General features: G+C 39.9%; 1 protein-coding gene across 2 annotated transcripts in view; it reads left to right on the forward strand.

Moving 5' to 3' along the window:
- LOC133838900 (synaptosomal-associated protein 25) overlaps positions 1-21,156 on the forward strand; it is a 120,650-nt gene that overhangs the window by 24,524 nt on the left and 74,970 nt on the right. The window contains exon 4 of one of the 2 annotated variants that reach the window (XM_062270150.1): positions 331-379. In XM_062270150.1, the coding sequence (XP_062126134.1) occupies positions 331-379 (49 nt within the window). Of the gene's footprint in view, positions 1-330; positions 380-7,824; positions 7,874-21,156 lie in introns of both variants that reach the window. The other variant, XM_062270149.1, reaches the window with a different exon arrangement.

A 21,156-nucleotide genomic window follows, 5' to 3' on the forward strand; every position in this document is an offset into this window, starting at 1 on the left:
ATGGTATTGAGCGAACTTTTCTTCACACATCAATCAAAATCACTTTACGATTACAATGGACAAATTGCCACAAAAACCATAACGCAATTCGTGATACTTTAGTCTTAGTTCAGGTTCAAATTATACTTAACACTTTTATTTATTTATTACAGAAATATACAGGAACTTTCAAAGTTAATTAAAAAAACTGTATCGATTTTTAATTATTTTACTTAATGTCCATAGAAATATTAACAAATTACAACATACAAAATTTACTTTTCCATTACAATATTAACACCGTCTAAACACTTTTACAAACTATTTACATTCCAATTTGCTGCACACCAGAGCAAGGAGGCAGGAATACGTACACTTGTAGCCCTTGATGATCAAGGAGGTGAGTCCACTATTAACACAACAATCTATCACTTTTTTTTTTAAGACATATATATACCTTATAACATATATTATATTTTTTGTATATAAATAATTTACAGCACAACATTAATCAAAGCACAACATTTATGAAAACAAATATGAAAACGTACATAAATACATACGTACATATGTATAAAAATATTTTATTTTAGACTCTGCATTACTAATATAAATAAAGCACATGCCAATTATAAATGCGCATATGACTTTATTAGTTTTTGTGTGGAAATTAAAAATTACAAAAAAAAAAATTTGTTTACAAAGAAAGAGTACATGATCAGTCACAAAATTGCAAGAAAAAACTTAAATGTCTCTTTTTCGAGTAGCAATGTACAAATATAATAACTTTGTGCCAATAAGACGTGTAAGTAACAAAAAAAGTTAGGGTGAGCCAGGAAGGTATATAATGTTTAAAAATACGTTATTATTTTGGATTTTATTTTGTTAGCGCAGTTTCTTTCTGTCTTTATTTATAGAAGTAAGAGTTAGTTTTCTCGAAACTCCAGCTACTCTATATTTCTATAGAAACATGATTAATTCTGTGGTGTAACACCAAAAATTTTAAAACTACTAAGATTCAATCACCAAAAATTAAATATTTTCGCTTTTTAGGCCTGTAATTCTAATTCAAAAACAAGTTGAAGTTGAAGTTCATCCTCAATGACTTCAGGGGCTCACATTAGGTTTAGGTTTAAGTTGAACCGGCCGCCCCTGCTAGTGCGAAGCATAGACCAGTAGAGGTCCGTAGCTGGATGGATGCATTTGTGGCAAAGGCCAGCAGCAACCTAGGTAGTAGCCGAGAAACGTCACGAAGACCGTTGTGGCACGGCGAATCAAGGTATTTCACACAGTGGCCAGTTAAAATGCCGAGCATTAGTCTGCAGTCTTTCCTTGAAAGCTGCATGACGAAATTGGTTAAATTGGTATTAATTGAAGCACACATCAGCCTTGCAGTTTTGCACGAGTTGATATTGCGCCAGCTCGCGTCCCACTGCAGTCTAGAGCGTACTTATTTCCCTGCCTAGAGGTCTCAGGGATATCGGCACATTGCTTGGCTTGGGATCCAGTAGATGCATACTACCGCAGATGCGTTCAGGGACTCTACTGCCCTTCTGCTTTCCAGGACAACTTTGGACTTGACCACATCTGAGGACATTGATCTTATTGCTGCCTGGCTGTCAACAAAGATGTTAATAGAGTTGCAATAGTTCTGTATACCCCGAGCCACCTCTGCAGCCTTACCTACGGCAAATACTTCCGCCTGGAATATGCTGCAGTAGTCAGGGAGTTTAAAGGAGTGTTTGGAAACCGGGTTGGGCAGTATACGGCCGCGTCGACTCCGTCGTCGACCTGATGGCGCCTGTAATGCACAGAAGCGCTTAACGCTGTGTCCTTTCTATAATGGAGAGAGATAGGGGAGAGGCCCCAAGTGCAACTAAGCATCGTTTTCGCCATATACAAGGCTACGGTGGCCTTCTTAACCCTTTCTAACACGTTGAGCTTCCATGTCAATTTGCTGTCCAGAACCAGACCCATGTATTCTCTTCTATTCTATTTTGAGGGGGACCATAAGGGTACCTTATATCTCTTCGTGAAGAGGATAAGGTTTGATTTGTCCGCGTTAATGCTGAGCTTATGCTTATGTCATTGGCATAGGCCAGTTACTTGGGGCCCGTCTAATGAATTTTTGAAGTAGGCTGTTCACAACCAGATTCCAAAGGAAAGGCGAGAGTTTCAGCACTGCTCTCCGTCCTCCATCGTCCGACTTGAGCAGACTAGGACTAGAAGCCTGCTTGGACAACAGCTTCCTCAGTCTGGAGGTGTCTTTTATGTTGTCCAGGTCTGAGCAAAAGGTTCTCCATGTAGACCTTTTAGATTATCGGAACATCTTCTTGTAGGACTAAGAAGAACTGTCACTGTGTTTTGATTATTAATTGTTTATTGGAGGAGCAAACCATGTCCACCAGTCACCTCAGCTCTTCAGGTGGAGTCGGTGCGTCATGGGCCATCTAGCAGGTTGCTAGCAGCATACATCCTTCACAGCTCTCCAGCACCATCACGGTTAGATCGTCATTGCTAAAATTAGGTAGTAGATGAGCTTTTTGCTCCTTACTTACAAGGATGGCAGTTCTCAATCTACTTTCCAATGTCAGGACTTATAAATTGTAATTAGGCGACTTCAGCCCAGCGACGCTATCCACGGTTCTTGGACCAAAGCCGCATAGGCGGACTCTTCCTCCAGGGCGAGGAGTAGATCCGCCGAAGCCGTTTTAGACTTGTGGAGATTGAGTTGCAGCACACTCAGACGGTTGCACACCCCACCTCTTCTGTCTCGTCAGTCAGGCTGAGGTGCAGGGTGGCGTCGGTCATACTCTCAAGACCGAGATCCGCCTCAACCTGCCCTGATCTCAATGTGTGTGAGTCGCTGACACTTGGATGGTACACGCTCTCTAAGCGCCACGCCATCTTACCATTGCGCTTATAAAGCAGATCGTCGGCCTCCTTATTGATCTGAATGATCACGTGCTGCCCACCACTGGGTAAAGGTTCATCAATCTTCAGCACGGACCAATCACTCGTCGTCCTAAGCAGTTGAAGCGCTCGCTCGCCCTGCACGGCTATAGGGAACAGGACCTTAGCCTTCGGTATAAAAGGTATGTTGTTCCTATCCACCACGTTCAGCTTGGCACCCTCCCACAAGCCGTCCACTTTGGTGACCGTCGCCTTCAACCAAAGCAATGTTGGGTCGTCCTTGCATGTTAGGATCTTGACGCCATTCATTCAGCCCGTGCCTTCAAAAGTAGGCATTGGGCTATCTGGGGCACTCTTCATCCTAACAAACAGTGCGTCGACCAGCTTACCGCCACCGCTCAGCAGACATTTTCCCGTTAGGGTCCCCTCTGCCAATGAGAGCAACGGCGAGATGCAGCCTAGCGGTGTCCGCAACTGTTGCTCTCTGTCTATGTCTGTGACTGTCCGTGTTATTGTTGGTGGAGCCAGGTACTCGCAGCCTCTTGCTCACTGGAGCCCCTTGCTTGAGACTCTCAGCAGACCGTTGGCGCTTGCTTGCCGTGAACTCCACCTTCGAGTTTGGCAGAACCGGTCTGCACCTTATTGCCTTTTGGGAGGGGGCTAAGTTGGTTTTCACGCATCCACGCATTAGCCTAGGCAAGCCTCTCCTTGTCCTAGACAGCCAAAATCGCTACGCCACTAAGCATAGCGTGAATGCGGGTCGCCGCCTTATTTTTGGCCTTTTCCTTTAGCCCCCGTGCTACGTTGCGCAACCTTGGAGGTGCTGGCGATAGGCCGAGGTGACTGAAGAGGACGCCGTACCTTCTCCACGGTAGAGGTTGACGTAGCGGTCTCTTGGTCCGAGTCGGCTAAGACAGGGGCACCCGCGCGGATCAACCTCGAGTTGTTTGTTGTAACAGTTTTGTTACAACTGACTTGGCCTGCACCCACCGCATCAGAGGTGTGACCGCTGGCGACACGCAGAGAGGATCTCTCCCCCCCGTGCTCGCCGGTGGTAGCAGTCACGCCTTCCAACGACGTTGAGGCTGACATCCCAGCCCGAGTTGATTTTTATACTCGCTACCCATCCCTATGGGATTATGGGTATTATAACTTTCTGCCGGCAGGAAATGTATGTAACAGGTATACTATAAAGTATATATAATCTTGATCAATGTCAACAGACAAGTCGATCTAGCCATGTGTCTGGCCGTATGAAACACTGGATCTCGGAGACTATAAGATATAGAGCTATAATTTTTTTACGACAGCATTTGTTGTTTGCATGCAGATCAAGTTTGTTTCAAAATTTTGCCATGCCCACTTCAGCCCCCGCAAATCAATAAAAACGAATAACAATTTTGGTATATAGAATAATAACAACATTAGTTGAGATTCCTGAAAATTTGGTTGCGATAAGATAAAAATTGTGGAAATTATTAAAGAAATACTTTTGTATGGGCCAAAACGCCTACTTACTAGGTTGCTTTGGCCGACAATCTGGTACATTGTGCCGTCTGTAGTATATTTTGAAACATACCATTTGATATATGTTTAGTATTTTAGGTTTATTTTGAAAATAATACCACAATATTTTGCTTTTATTCAAAATAGGTAGCGGGTATCTCACAGTCGAGCTCACTCGACTTTAGCTTTCTTACTTATTTGAAATGCTCCATCTGAGACATTTTGGCTAATTTTGTTCTTGGGAGCCCCCCATCCGGATTTTTGCCAGCCTAGGGCTCACATTAAACATATAACATTTTAAAATAATGGATATCTGAAAATATTTTCTTACATCTTGTTATACCTTTCACTATACTTTTAAACAATTTTTGTTAATTGTTAATGCTATTGCGGTTTCTTTCATAGAATACAAAAACTGTTAAAATAAATAAAAAGTTTTCAACACTTTGAGGAAAACAAGAGGACTACAACAGTGTGTTTAGCTAAGGCATACCGCTTACCATTTTCAACAAATGCAAGACAGTGTAAAAATGGTATTTTGTTAAAAAATATCAAATTAATGTACCGAAAAAAACAAAATTATATCTAAAGATATATCTCGTATATCAATACAACTACATTCATACCTAGCCTGACGCTAAACGTAAAACCAAGTGAATTTTGAATTTAATAAATAGGAATAGTATGTTAATTATCATTACTTGACATTTCTCTTGTACTGATATATGATTGCGCATTCCTAACCCTTTCATACCCACTGTTTCATATATGTATGCAACATTGACTTTACATTTATCATTTACATTTTCGTATTTATTTATATATAATATAATCCATAATGAACAAATGTTGCCTAAAAGGCAATATTGCAGTAATGACATACCAAGGGTCTTAGAGTATCGAAAATTGGAATGAAACATACTTGAGGCTCCTTTTAATCATTTATGGAAATAATATTTTCTATGTGTTCCCATTTTAATTTGGGCATGAAAGGGCTAATTAAACGCTCCGTCGCTTATTCATTTTGACAGACAAGAAGAATGGCTGCACAACATTATAAATGCTCGCCGTTTACATCGACGATTATTCAAATCTCTCATTTTATTATCGTTTCGAATATACGGTGTCCCTGTTTTAGTTCTTAAGATCTTTGACTGGGGTCTGGATAATATTAATATTTATTTTGGTAGCTTAGAGAGCAATGTACAATATTGTAGAACAGGATCGTGTAATTTTTGCTTTTGGTTGATGTATTTACAATTGTGTAAATTTTAAAATTAAATTTTAAAAAATACTCTGCTTACTTCCGGGTATGCGCTATTGTTTAATGTAAGAGGTGAGCAATTTTGCTTGTTAAGTGGTAAACTTACGTCTATGCATTTTTGTTTGTTAACTATTATTGACTAGTCACATATCTCTATTTTGAACAAATAGAGAGCTTATTGCGTTGCTTTAGGCATCTGAAGAGACTGAGAATATAAATATTGCCTATTGCAAAAAGTAGAAGACTATGTACTTGTTACTATGTGTGCTGAGTAGAAAACATGTGTACATACATACATGTATGTATATAATATTGGTTCAAGCACGCTGCCTTATGGAACTTTAACTCCAATGGTATAGTCCTAGGTCATAGGTGCATTTCACTATATTTTGTATCGTAAATTTGTATAGAATCGTCGAATGTGCCCGACTGTGAGATACCTGCTACTCACTTTCAATAAAAGTAAAATATTGCGATATTATTAAATATACCACAAAAATATTAAAACTATATGTCAAACGGCATATTTGGTATATGGATATGACACTTCATTTAAGATATATGATTTAGAGTGCAAATTATACCAGATTGTCAGCCAAAGCAACTAAATTGTAAATACTTTTCTACCCTATCTAATGACAATAGTCAGCTGGATTAAACGTCGTTTAACCAAGAACTGCACATGTTAGTGTTCATATTATGGACAAGAGTTCTTACATTTTCAATAAAAATCAGAAAGTCATTGTCGTACTCTCTCTTCATGCTACTGTAACTTTCAGCAGAAAGACACGATCTTAAATTATCTTGTTGAAAATCCAATTATTCCTTGTTAATCCGCTCAGATAGTGTTCAGTTGAGCACGTCGACTTCCCGTTCATCAATCCTTATATAGTAAACGCTTTATCTGTTTCATATATTTTAATGTAGTTTATGAAATAAAACACTTTTATATTTTACTCAGCAACTAGCGGACACATGTAAGGCCAAAGAACAATCGATATTCGATATTTAGATATACATACATATTTAAAATATACTGTTTTAATATTAGTGATTATGAGATGTTTCGATAATATATACATATATACTGTTTTTGCATCCAATGTGAGGCTACATTTCCACAGATCTAAGGGTCAATGTAGAGTCTCAAAAAGGCTAATGAGTATTGGCAAAGAAAACTTTGAAAGACCTTTGCGAGTTGCAGCAACGAACAACGAATTTACAACTTTTGCGTGCATGTGCAGCCATGCATCGATAGTCATCGTCACTATCGAACGTCTCTTTTCTTTTTTTTTGGGACTTTCGGTATGAGTGTACAAACCAGTACTGTCAAATCTTGACCGAAAATCATTCATCATTCATTCAAAAGAAAAGCTTACATTTTTTATCTGATCACAAAGAAATTTTAAAAAATCATATCTCTGTTTTTAATTTTTTTATATTTCGAAAATCGTGACTTTAAAATTACGCATGCTCTTCGTTTTACATTTGCGTGCAACAATAAAAATTGCTGTCTAAAAAATTGTATATCGTATATATTTAAGAAAAACCCTTGTAATTTATAGGCAGGCACTCAACAACTTCAACAGAACATGTACATCATATCATATTTGCATATGAGAAACTGTGTTCGCGGCAACCACTCCATGATCACTTTTGACCAAAAAAACATCAAGTTCAAGATTGGCAGGAGTGTTTGGAGATGATCAACCCGAGTGAAGGAATGAACCTCCTAACATTTGCTATTTGACCTGTGCGTTCATGCTTAATCAGGGAGTCAGAACATGCATTTGGACAAAAAGCTTTATATGCATATACATAGATGTCCAAATTCAATACGTATTGTTTAAAAACAATTTTGTACAACATTCAACAGATCAATAGTACTTTGAAATCGATTAGATAATAGAATGTTATGATTTCACTATTACTTACTATTATCATAAATGCGCACTCAGGGAAATTAAGATAATGAGTTTAACATAGCTTCTACACCTAGGAATGAATTTATTATTCAATTATTACTTCTTATATTATATTTAACCTAATGAAGTAACCCCGATTGCATTACACACATGTTGCGAATAATATTGTTTGAAAAAAATCGTAGAAAATCTCCCATATTGGTACTAATTAATAAATGAACATGTATTTTTATTTAGAGCGCGGAAGTTGGGATGCGAAGCATCGTTATGTTGGACGAGCAAGGAGGTAAGGCATTCATGGTAAAGGAAGCTTTAAAAATCTAGCAATATGTTATTAATGTATGTTCGCGTCTTAAATAAGCGGTGAGTTTATGAGGTTTCAACATTCACTTTACATATTTTGAGAAAAATCTAATGAGGGATATTTTGAGTTGAACAAATTTAAAGTTAATGAAATAAAAAGTCTTTAATGGAGAATGCTTAAATACATGATGCTCTGTACCCATTGAATTGAAATTATAACACAAATTCCCACATACGTTAATATTAAAGCAATATACATACTCTGAACGTACATAGTTGCTTAATTAACACTTTGGTGTAAAATTTTGAATATACATACAACATATTTTATAAATTAACAAAATGCATATTTGAAAAGCAAATTTTATCAAAACGCCTAAGCCATATATCCATTTCATTATATTTAGCAAAATATTCAAAAACAACATTGGTGCTGCGAGGTTAGGTTAGGTTCGGTCGGCCGCCTCTGCTATGGGCGAAACATAGACCAGTAGAGGTCCGTAGCTGTACCGGTGGAGGGTGTCTTAAAAGTCGAGCAGTATGGATGAATTTTTGACAAAAGCCAGCAGCATCCTAGGTGGTAGCAGATAAACATCACGAAGTTCGTTATGACACGGCGAATTAAGGTATTTCATCCGGAGCCGGGATAACGTTGGACATCTACAAAGAAGATGCTCAAGTGTTTCCTTGACTCCGGACTCGTTGCATTTCCTGCACTGGTCACTGTTCGTGATGATTATCTTTACAGTATGGACAGCCGACAGACAGTGGTCAGTTAAAATGCCGAGCATTAGTCTGGAGTCTTTCCTTGAAAGCTGCATGAGGAATTTGGTTAAATTGGTATTAATTGAAGCACACAAGAGCCTTGCAGTTTTGCACGAGTTGGTATTGCTCCAGCTCGCGTCCCACTGAAGTCTAGAATGTACTTCAATTTCCCTGCCTAGAGATCTCAGGAATATGGGCACATTGCACATGTTAACGACATCAAGCCCCTCTTTGGCAAGAGTATCTGCGATCTCGTATTAAAATGGTCAGTACAGGTAAGGGGGATAGTATAGTCCAAGTCTATGCTAGTCTCCCTACCAATGCACAGTGGTTCCGCCAGAGGCCAAAAATCAAAAAACCGATCAAAAAATATTTAAACTCAATTTACACAGTTTGTCTCTAAAATGTTCAAACTTTCAATTTGCAAACCGGTTTTCGCTGGAAACCTAACGGTACTTTCTAAAAATAGAATCAAAAGCATGAACACGTGTTCATTTCAACAGCGCATTGCAGCTAAGGTGCAATATTTCGCAAGCAAAAGCGCACTTCAAATCGGGCTGGTAACTATTAAAGTTTATAAATTTATATTATTTAAAATGGATTTTAAAGCCCAAGGTATTTATTTCAATTTATGAAATTAATTGATACTAACTTGATATAAAATTAATTAAAACTAACTTGATATGTGAAACCCTTTTGTTTGTACCTTTTTTGTGTGTCTTAAATGTGTTTACCTAAAGTTTTAGTTGTGTTGCCACACGATGCCACATTAGAATTATTATTTTTTTCTTTGTCATAGTTTTAAGATTTAAAATCGTTAAGGTTAGGTGCGGAAAGTTGCGGATATATTTTTAATCGTTAATATGGTTACACGACTTCTAATTTTTTGGATCAACACGTTACTGCAGGCCAGTTTCCTTTGTCAGTTCAAAAAAGAGACAACTCAACTGTCAATCGAAGAGGAAAAATACTTTAGGACAAAAATACATCAACTCAAGCCTACAGAATGTTTTCTTTTTATAATCAAAAGATAATTGTTGAGCATAGTTTACTACTGACTATCTTAGATGTAAAAGTATGCAACGCTTTTTGTAACAGTATAACTAGCAGTATATATTTATGTAATAATTATATTGATTCGTTGATGGCTGTGTAAATATCAATTTAGCGAATTTGTGTAGGATGGTTTAATTTAGGATTTATTGATATGATAATATTATATTTTAGAAGGTGTATAGCTCGAGGATTGGATAAGATTTAACTGAAGTATAATAAAACACAAAATAGTTAATCTTTCCTATGACAGTCATATGATTTAGTTATCCGATTTTAATAAAATTTGCTAAGCATATGTAAAACTATACCAAACTAATAGTCTGAGAGTTTAGATAAATTTTTCATACTAAATTTGTATTTTTAACCGATCATATAGACGCACGATATGGCGAATATTTATAAAATATATTTGTAATATTTTTTTTATTATTTTGGGGAAAATTTTTTAACTAGAAGTATTTATGGCCGCGGCTCCATACAAGCCGAACCACTGTGCAATGGCGCTATGGCCGTAGCCCAATAGACCAGGATTGCCTGTTGCAGCAATCCTAAGGGCCGATTTTGATGCTAAAGATTGCGCATATAAGTAAGCAAGTATAAGGGCACCTTATATCTCTTTGTGAAGAGGATAAGGCTGATGTCAGAGTGCGCGCGATAAGCGATGCGATAATATTCGGCGAGAACGAGCGATAAACCACTGCAACCTTTTTCATATGCAATCGCTCAAAAGATGTCAGAGTGAGAGCGAAGCGAGTTTCGAGTTCAAGCTAGAAAGCGAGAGACCAGTTTGCAACCTGCTTTATCGCTTCAACTCTCTAGTTAAAAAACTTTTCTGGGTGGTTTCTCAAGTCGTTATATAAATTTTTGAACTCTCCTATTTCGTTTCGCTTAACTGTAGTAAGCGGGTGGACGCCATTTTTTTTTAAAATAAAGTTAAATGTTGCACTTGAAGCAAAAAAATCTTCGTCCGAATCCGTCACAATCATATTAATAACTGAAAAATAGAACAATGTAGCTCGCTCTCGCAAAGCTGTCACTCTCACATCTTCTCGCTTTGCTCATCGCTTCTCGCATCGCTTCGCACTCTGGCATCAGCCTAAGGTCCGTTTTGTCCGCGTTAATGCTGAGCCCGGCAGATTTGGCCCATGCTTTAACTTCCCGTAAAGTAAGTTCCATTACAGAACTAAGGGTGGTTGGGTATTTCCCATTTATCAAAATGCTTATGTATGTCATCTGCATAGGCAATAAACTTGGGGACCCGTCTAGTAAAATTTTAAAGTAGGCTGTTCACAACCAAATTCCAAAGGAGGGGCGAGAGAACCCCACCCTGGGGAGTGCCACCTTGCACTTCCTTTCTAATGAACGAATTGCTCCACGTAGCCACCACCCACCTGTCGCTAAGAAGGCGGTTGACCCACCTGTGGATCGCTGGAGCCGTCTCAATGGACTTGTCTTAGTGTTCACATGCTGATTTGGGGACAACAGCTGCATTGAGTTGCTTCGGATGTGTAAATCAAGTAACTTCTCCAAAGTTTTTAGCAGGAAAGAGGTTAGGCTGATTAGCCGGAAGTCATTTGAGACCACATGACTGCATTTGCCGCATTGGGCAGGAAAATGACTTTTAAGGTCCTGCAAAGAGTGGGGATATAACACCATGCGAGAAGATTCCCGATAGCCAAGGAACAAACCCGTAGGTTTGCTGGCTCGCAGTATTGCCGGCGAAAGTCCATCGAGTCCGAGCGACCTGACCTTCGCAAAGGAGTCGATAGCCCAAATTCTTTTATTGTCCGTAATATGACCTGCAGAGGGTCTCAAAACTGAGAGACTAGGAAAGAGCTGCCAGTCCCTGTTCTCTATTCCAATACATCCCGGGGAAATGAGCTGAGAGCAGTGCTTCAAGAGTTTCAGCGCTGCTCTCCGTTCATACTCCATCGCCTGACTTGAGGAGACTAAGACTAGAAGCCTGCTTGGATAACAGCCTCCTCAGTCTGGCGGTGTCTTTTATGTTGTCCAGGTCTGAGCAAAAGGTTCTCCATGAAGACCTTTTAGATGATCGGATCATCTTCTTGTAGGACTTCAGGAGAGACCTGTACTCACCGCAGACATAGACGTAGTCCGCCTTTTTTAGCAAGTTAAAACATTCTAGTAAGCTCACCACGCAGCGATGAGAGATCTGGGTTAAACTGGATGTACATTTGATCAGAGAAGGAGGGTCTATCCATGACTTTCCACTCACCTACATCAGTATAATCAGTTTCTATGTATAAGTCCAGCACGTTACGAGAGGTGGGACCTACAAAGGAAGATTCCTCACCTCTGTTCAAGAACTGACTCACCCCTTTCGTTTATGTCGGGACTTCCCCAAACGCTATGGTGGGCGTTGGCGTCCGTTGCGATTATTAGTTGTCTGTTAAAAGAGCAGACCATGTCCACCAGTCTCCACAGCTCTTCAGGTGGAGCCGGTGCGTCATGGGCCATCTAGCAGGATGCGAGCAGCATACATCCTTCACAGCTCGCCAGCACCACCACGGATGAGCTTTTAGCCCCTTCCTTACAAGGTTGGCAGTTCTCAATCTACTTTCCAATGTCAGGACTTATAAATTGTAATTAGGCGACTTCAGCCCAGCGACGCTATCCACGGTTCTTGAACCAAAGCCGCGTAGGCAGACTCTTCCTCCAGGGCGAGTAGTAGCTCCGCCGCAGGCGTTTTAGACTTATGGAGGTTGAGTTGCAGCACACTCACTAGACGGTTGCACACTCGCGAGGGTCCCGTCTGCATGGACAGTTCCTCCCCACCTCCTTCGTCTCGTCAGTCAGGCTGAGATGCAGGGTGGCGTCGGTCATGTTCTCAAGACCGAGATCTGCCTCAACCTTCCCTGTCCTCAATTTGTGAAAGTCATTGTCATTTGGATGGTGTTCTTTAAGGCGAAGGTACACGCTTCCTAAGCGCCACGCCATCTTACCATTGCGCTTATAAAGCAGATCGTCGGCCTCTTTATTGATCTGAATGATCACGTGCTGCCCACCACTGGGTAAAGGTTCATCAACCTTCAGCACGGACCAATCACTCGTCGTCCTAAGCAGTTGAAGCGCTCGCTCGCCCTGCACGGCTGTAGGGAACAGGACCTTAGCCTTCCGTATAAACGGAATGTTGTTCCTATCCACCACGTTCAGTTTGGCACCCTCCCACAAGCCGTCCAATTTGGTGACGGTCGCCTTCAACCATAGCAATGCTGGGTCGTCCTTGCATGTTAGGATCTTGACGGCTGGCTGGGGCACTCTTCATCCTAACAAACAGTGCGTCGACCAGCATGCTATGGGTCAACCGCCACCGCTCAGCAGACATTTTCCCGTTAGGGTCCCCTCTGCCAATGAGAGCAACGGCGAGATGCAGCCTAGCGGTGTAACAACTGACTTGGCCTGCACCCACCGCATCAGAGGTGTGACCTCTGCCGACACGCAGCCCGTCGGTGGTAGCAGTCACGCCTTCCCGAGCCAGCCCGAGTTGATTTGTTAAAATGCTCCATCCGAGATATATTGGCTAATTTTGTTCTTCGGAGCCCCCCATAGCATTTTCATTCTGACTGTCAGACACCTCGTACCATGGATTCTGCTTCTTATCTACAGACAGATGACCGAAGGATAAGGAGCAGGGCCCTCAGCTAGAATCGGCAATACCTGAAACGTCGGCGCATAGTAGAGATCGCTACCCGATGACAATGAGGTAATACAGATCCTACCCAGCCAGCACCCTCGGGGAGGGTTCAGTATAGGATTTTTGCCAGCCGGTGCTGCAAGGTACTACTACAAAAATTCCGAGCAAGAAATATCTAGTGTTTTCAATTAAGTTAAATTTTCAAACCTGCCAAAATAATTTAAGATCCACAGATTTCAATATTTGTTAATTTCTAACGAGAAAAATGATATTGGTTAGGGGAACGGCAGCAACAATGGTGTCCCAAATCAAAATATTCGAAAAATATTCTCATATATGCCTTGGGGTTCAAATCAGGGTATTAGTACTGAATTTTTAAAATTATAAATCCTAAATGATTCTTTGATAGAAATCTTTGTATGTTTTGTATGTATTGTATGTCTATGTGTATTTATTGTGTATATGCTTGCAAGCCAACTGGTCTCGAATTCGGAGCCTTGATAGGCGGTAATTCCATTCGGCTAACTCAAGCGAGCTGTCCAACAGGACAATAAATGGTTAGCTAGTGGTACTGGTTAAATCTCCCAGTTGGAATCGATATCTTCATGGGAACCAGATGGTTACGCTTATGTATTTTAGCACTGTTTGAATCAGTTGGTAACATGTTTGCTTATGATTTTCCATACTTAATTTTGACGTATTTGACTGTATTTGACTTGACTGTAAACCAGTATGACTGTATGACAATACGTCAGGAGCAAAACACGTAACTGGGTCTTTTAAAGGTGGTGAGAAAAACTCTCATTAGTAAGTACCATAAATTTGTATATCTTAATGATTTCTAGAGTTGAGCTTTCTACAATACTTTGGTTATTGTTACTCAGTATAAAGGTGAGTGAGTGGTTGATGGTAGGATGGCGGTACTGTGGTAGATTTTGCGTAGATTTTGAAGAGACCACTCTATTGCGAACATTTGTTTTTATATCTGCTACTCATACTGAAGAAGGGTATTATAACTATGTGCCTCCAGGAAATGTATGTAAATAGCAGAAGGGGGTTTAGATTTTAGAAATATCATATTTTTTCAAGAGCGCTTGTTATGTTGTTGTTATGCTTGCAAACTAAGTTTGCCCAAAAATTGTGTCACACCTACTTCTGCCCCAGCAAAGCAATAAACAAATCATAGAACAAGCGTAATTTTGATGTAATAATTATAACAATAACAATCAACAACAAACTCATTAAGAAAATAATAATAAACAAAATCAATATATATGTTCTATCAATATAAATGTCAGAATTTTAAAAATAATATTAATATTAATTCAACATTTTTAATAGCTAATTAAATTTGAATATTCCGAAAAAAGTACGTTTAAAATAAATCATATGATTTTGTTGAGAATGGACTTATCCAAAGAAAAGTGTCATGTATTGATTTTAAAAAGACTTTTATATAACAGAACTCAGAATAAATAATATTGTGAAAATGCTTAACGAAAAATTCGAATAGTTGTATTACAGAGACGGCGACCAAATAACACAATATTAAATCGATGTAGTATTACATAAAAAAAATCATTGAGTACAATATATAGAAATCATTAATACTGCTGTTATTATTGTATATAAGGCTAGTTGCCTTAGTTTTATTATAATATAGTAAGTTATAATTGATTATTGATAATTTATATACTGCTGAATACGATGACACGCACGGCTGTTCTGCTTTACTGCTGATCACGGTTCTGCTCGTACTACTGCTGTTCTCGTACCACTGCTCTACTCGTACTACTGCTGTTATCGTACTACTGCTCTACTCGTTCTCCTGCTCTACTCGTACTGCCGCCTGTTCTCGTACTACTGCTCTGCTCTTACTGCTGCTGTTCTCGTACTGCTGCTTGTTCCTTTTCTGTCGACTCCGATTTCTGCTCACGCCGGCTACTCGATACTTCCTCACGGCGACCAATCGATATCTGCTCACATAGATATATCGATGTCCGTTCACACCGACTCATCGCCCTTTCCATCTTACATTGTATATACAAAAAATCACGGAACTCTAACTTTTTTATTAACGGGTACGAAACTGGATCAAATTTGATCTGCAAAAAAAGGTGCATTCAAAATAATTGTAATATATCTTGTACTCTAAGAGCCTGTGAGATTTAGGTTTAATAATAACGGATAGACAGACAGATGGATAACGAGTATATGGGTTAGGAGTATAAAAATAGATAATTCGGGAGTACAAAAATACAGATCGCATGTAGATTATAGACTATTAAATCATTTCAAATATCCATTATCTATAATGAACTCTACATTAGACAAGCTTTGTAAAGCTCAATAATTCACCACGTTAGGCCTTGCAAAAGGCTATCGTCAAATCGTAATTGAAGAAGAAACTTTTGAAGATAGAAACCTGAAACTTTTTTCATATACTTACAAAATAAAGGTAGAATTCTTCGATTGGACAATTTATCACATGTACTAAACATTTAGTGCTAATAATATATTTGTAAATACCTTGACCATTAAATTCCATGTTCAATCTTTTTTGTTTGTATTACTAGTTCAAGAGTGTCATAGACTTTAAGTATTGACAACAAAATACCAACGAAGACCAAAAATTAAAAAAAAAAATGGGTATTAGTGTTCTTGAAGTATTATAATTCAGAAAATATGGCCAATTTGATAATTTCTTCTCAGATGTCGCACGGTATGAATGCATTTTAGGCCAAAGCATCCTAGCGTATAGCCGTGAGTTCTAGAAATCTTAGACGGAGACTGGGTAGTACCGGACATTTACACAGTAGAGGTTCCAATCATTCCTTGACTCTGTACTCGTTGCATTTCCTTCACTAATCATTATTTGTGATACACAGCCTTACCGCATGAGCATCCAACAAACACTGCTCAATTAAAATGCCAAGCATTTTCCTGCAGTCTTTTCTTGATATCTGTATGACATACTTAATTACGTGAATGTTATTTGAAGTAGACATCATCCTCAAGTCCCACCGAAGATAAGAATATGCTTTAATTTTACTGTCAAAAGATCTCAGGGCAGCCGCACCCACTCCTCCAGGTATCAGTCAAGTTGTTGAGGCGTTCCACAGTGGGCGATTTGGTCTCGCTAGCGGCATTTAATTAATAACTTCTATACTAAAATATATGTCTTCAGTCGGGTTTTTCACTGATTAGAGAAAAATCATAGATATTATAAGTTAAAAACAAATTTTTTTTAAAATAATTTTTATTATTTTTTTTTAGTGCTGAAACTCTTGAAGCACTGCTCTCAACTCATTTCACGGGATGTATTGGAATGGAGAACAGTGTCTGGCAGCTCCTTCCTAGTCTCCCAGTTATGAGACCCCCTGCCGGTCTAATTACATTTAATAAAATAATTTGGGCTATCGACTCCTTTGCGAAGGTCAGGTCGCCAGGTCTCGATGGACTTTCGCCAGCAATGCTGCAAGCTAACAAGTTCACGATTGTTCCGTGGCTATCGGGCATCTATTCGACTTGCCTCGCATGGGGTCATATCCCCACTCTTTGGAGGACCTCGAAAGTCATTTTCCTGCCCAAGGCGGGTAAATGCAGTCATGTGGTTCCTACTTGATTTGCACATCAGAAGGAACTCAATGCATCTGTTGTCCCCAAATCAGCATGCGTACACAAAGGGCAAGTCCATTGAGACAGCTCTCCATGCTTTAGTAGCCTCCATCGAAAAAGCAGACCACTATAAAGAATATGCCTTGGGTGCATTTCTTGACATTTCAGGCGCCTTCAATAACGTCACCACTGACGCTATTATGAAGGGCCTTACCTCAGTTAACACGGCACCAGCGATCCACAGGTGGGTCAACCGCCTTCTTTGTGACAGGCGGGTGGTGGCTACGTGGGGCGATGCGGCCATTACAAAGGTAGTGCGAGGTGGCACTCCCCAGGGTGGGGTTCTCTCGCCTCTCCTTTGGAATTTGGTCGTAAATAGCCTACTTTAAAAATTTAATAGACGGGCCCCCAAGTTAATTGCCTATGCCGACGACATAAGCATTTTGATAAGTGGGAAGTGCCCAACCACCCTTAGTTCCGTAATGGAACTTACTTTGCGGGAAGTTAAAGCATGGGCCGAATCAGCCGGGCTCAGCATTAACGCGGACAAAACGGACCTTATCCTCTTCACGAAGAGGTATAAGGTACCTGCGTGGTCCCCCCCAAAAATAGGTTGCACCACGCTAAAGCCGAGCCTAGCAGTAAAATACCTAGGTGTGGTTCTGGACAGCAAACTGTCATGGAAGCTTAACGTGTTAGAAAGGGTGAAGAAAGCCACCGGAGCCTTGTACATGGCGAAAAAGATGCTTAGTTGCACTTGGGGCATATCTCCTAATCTAATGCGGTGGATATACATCTCAGTTGTTCGCCCTATCCTCACCTATGGTGTTATAGTGTGGTGACAGGCCATGGAAAAAAGGACGTACCTATCCATCATGGAAAGGGCACAGCGTCAAGCGCTACTGTGTATCACAGGCGCTATCAGGTCGACGCAAACTGTCATGGAAGCTTAACGTGTTAGAAAGGGTGAAGAAAGCCACCGGAGCCTTGTACATGGCGAAAAAGATGCTTAGTTGCACTTGGGGCCTATCTCCTAATCTAATGCGGTGGATATACATCTCAGTTGTTCGCCCTATCCTCACCTATGGTGTTATCGTGTGGTGGCAGGCCACTGAAAAAAGGACTTACCTATCCATCATGGAAAGGGCACAGCGTCAAGCGCTACTGTGTATCACAGGCGCTATCAGGTCGACGCCAACTAAAGCCCTCGAGGTAATAGCTGGCGTTGAATCGTTAAACCTATACGCGCAATCCATAGCCGCAAAATCGTCCCTAAGGATTGCCGCAACAGGCAATCTGGGCTATCAGGCTATGGTCACAGCGCCATTGGTAGGGAGACTAGTAAAGACTTGGACTATACTATCCCCCTTACCAGTGCCGACCATATTAAAACAATATTCTTGGAACCGGACTGCTGGCGGGAAGGGTTATGCATTCCCGAAGCCCTCAACCTCTTCACCGACGGGTCGAAGATGGATGATGGTGTCCGAGCGGCCGTATACTGCCCAGACCCGGTCTCCAAACATTCCTATAAACTCCCAGACCTCTGGAGCATCTTCCAGGCGGAAGTTTTTGCCATTGGCAAGGCTGCCGAATTGGCTCGGGGTTTACAGCGTAATCATAACTCTATTTACATCTTTGTTGACAGCCAGGCTGCAATAAGATCAATATACTCTGATGTGGTCAAGTCCAAAGTTGTCCTGGACAGCAGAAGAGCAATAGAGTCGCTGAACGCATCTGCGGTCGTGCGTATCTATTGGATCCCAAGCCACCAGGGCATCGATGGCAACGAGATCGCAGACTCTCTCGCCAAAGAGGGAGTGGGACTCGATGCCGGTAACATGTGCAATGTTCCGATATCCCTGCGAACTCTAGGCAGAGAAATTGAGGTGCGCTCTAGACTTCAGTGGGACGCTAGCTGGCGCAATGCCAACTCGTGCAAAACTGCAAGGCTGATGTGTGCCTCTACTAACAAAAACTTAACCAATTTCGTCATGCAGCTTTCAAGGAAAGACTGCAGACTAATGCTAGACATTTTAACTAGTCACTCTCTGTCGGCTGTCCATGCTGTAATGCTGGGTATCACGAACAGTGATCAGTGCAGGAAATGCAACGAGCCCGGGGTTAAGGAAACACTCGAGCATCTTCTCTGTAGATGCCCAGCGTTATCCCGACTCCGGTTGAAATACCTTAATTCGCCGTGCCACAACGATCTTCGGGACGTTTCACGGCTACCCCCTAGGATGCTGCTGGCTTATGCCAAAAATGCATCCATACTGCGTGATTTCTGAGACGTAGATAAGCTATCGGTACAGCTACGGACCTCCACTGGTCTATGCTTTGCCCCGTACGGGGGCAGCCGGCCCTACCTAAACCTAAACCTTTTAATTTAAAAAAAAAATTGTTTAAATATAAAATTTTGTTTTACTTTTATTTTTTTAAACTTCAATTAACAAATTTCATATATAAACTTTATCTAAAAAATGATGGGATGATGGAAAAAATTGGGATGACTTCTGAGTGCCATACTAAAAAAAAATCCCTTTTTGCTACTGACTGTGCTTAAAGAGTACCATAGTTTGAAGGCTAGCAGGTAATAGCAGTTCATATTACTAATTTTGGACGCCACTAATTCACACTTTCGGCTAATAAAACAATTAGACTGAATCCACTTGAATCCGTTAAGTTCGACTTCACGAAAGACAGGTGTACGCTAATCCAGGCTCGTTGTTAATACACTGAATTACCACTACGTATTATGAGCTACACATTTATTGACCGGTCACAAACTTTGATTTTTTTTTTGTAATACATACCTTGAAGAAAATAAAAAGCCAAACTTTTAATAAATTCAATAAACATTTTAATTATCCGAGGAACTCGAAATGAATGCGTGCAAAAAGAAATAATTTTCTAGAGTTCATTGCAAAATCATATGGTGTGTTTGTTCGTTCACAGCTGATAATCAGTTGATCGTAGAGCTTTTAAAACGCTCTGATAATTTATTTATTTACAGTGTACTGCAGTGAAAATAACATAAACTAAAACAATTTTAAGAATAAGTGAATGTTATTCTATAGCTATAAAAATAACCTTTTCTTATTTTTAAAATTGTTTCAGTTTATGTTATTTTCAATGTAAAGAGTCTCGCACGGGAAAAATTCCGTTATGGAATTTCCCAAATGTATGTATATCGTGTTAATAGAGTGCTGTTAAAGGGGTGTCAAGCTCGTGTCAATAAGAGTCTTTCTATATAGAGCGCTTTGATCATAGCGGATCATAGCGGCAGTCCTTCGAGCGATTTTTTGGGTATTATCGTGCCTATACCAACAATAACTTCGAGATCTTTAGTTGGCGTCGATCTTATAGACCCTGTGATGCACATGAACGATCGACATTATGTCAATTCCATGATGGACAGGTTCGTTTGTTTCAACGGTCTGCACCATACCACAGTACAAAATACTTCTAGGTGTGCTATCGCTATGAAACTTTCACCACAAATTTAGAAAAGTATTATAAATATATTATAAAAAATTTTACCAGATCCTACCACTATATCCTATAACTTCCACAGGATGGCGCTTTCATGAGAGAGCAGTCATAAAAGCACTTCTAATGGTCAGATCAGGCTTATATTTCTACTGTAAGTTATTTACAAAGATAGAACTATAATAGAAAAATATTGGAGTGATTGCTCAACTCCACTCCCACGTCGACCTCCTCAAAAAAGTTATGATAACAAAAAAATAATAATATATTTAAGTAGAAAACAAACAATATTACAAAATCGTATACAGAATTGTTTCATTTAGTAAAGAAATGGTTGTTGCTAGTAGCGGTGATTTTGGATATAAGTAATTTTTCTTTGCCCACTAATAAATGGGTCAGAGCTTAAAAGCAATCTGTTAAATAAATCTGTATTTGAGGTGACTCGTGAAATTTTGCGCGTATGTTGCAATCGAAAGTTTTTAATATCTTTAATTCTCGCCTCAGCGGCTTCTTCAGAAAGCTCTCAAATCGATAATAAAGAATGGTTTATAATATCAGGAGCATGAAGTAAAACTTTATGAACCGATGGAGGGAGATAAAACAAGAGATAGTTATCAATCAGCTGCTTTGCGGTTTCTAGAGCATAGTCGCCAAATTTTGCTGAATTTATCAACCATGGT

This window comes from Drosophila sulfurigaster, chromosome 2R (assembly GCF_023558435.1).
Source record: "Drosophila sulfurigaster albostrigata strain 15112-1811.04 chromosome 2R, ASM2355843v2, whole genome shotgun sequence".
Taxonomy (NCBI): Eukaryota; Metazoa; Arthropoda; class Insecta; order Diptera; family Drosophilidae; genus Drosophila; species Drosophila sulfurigaster.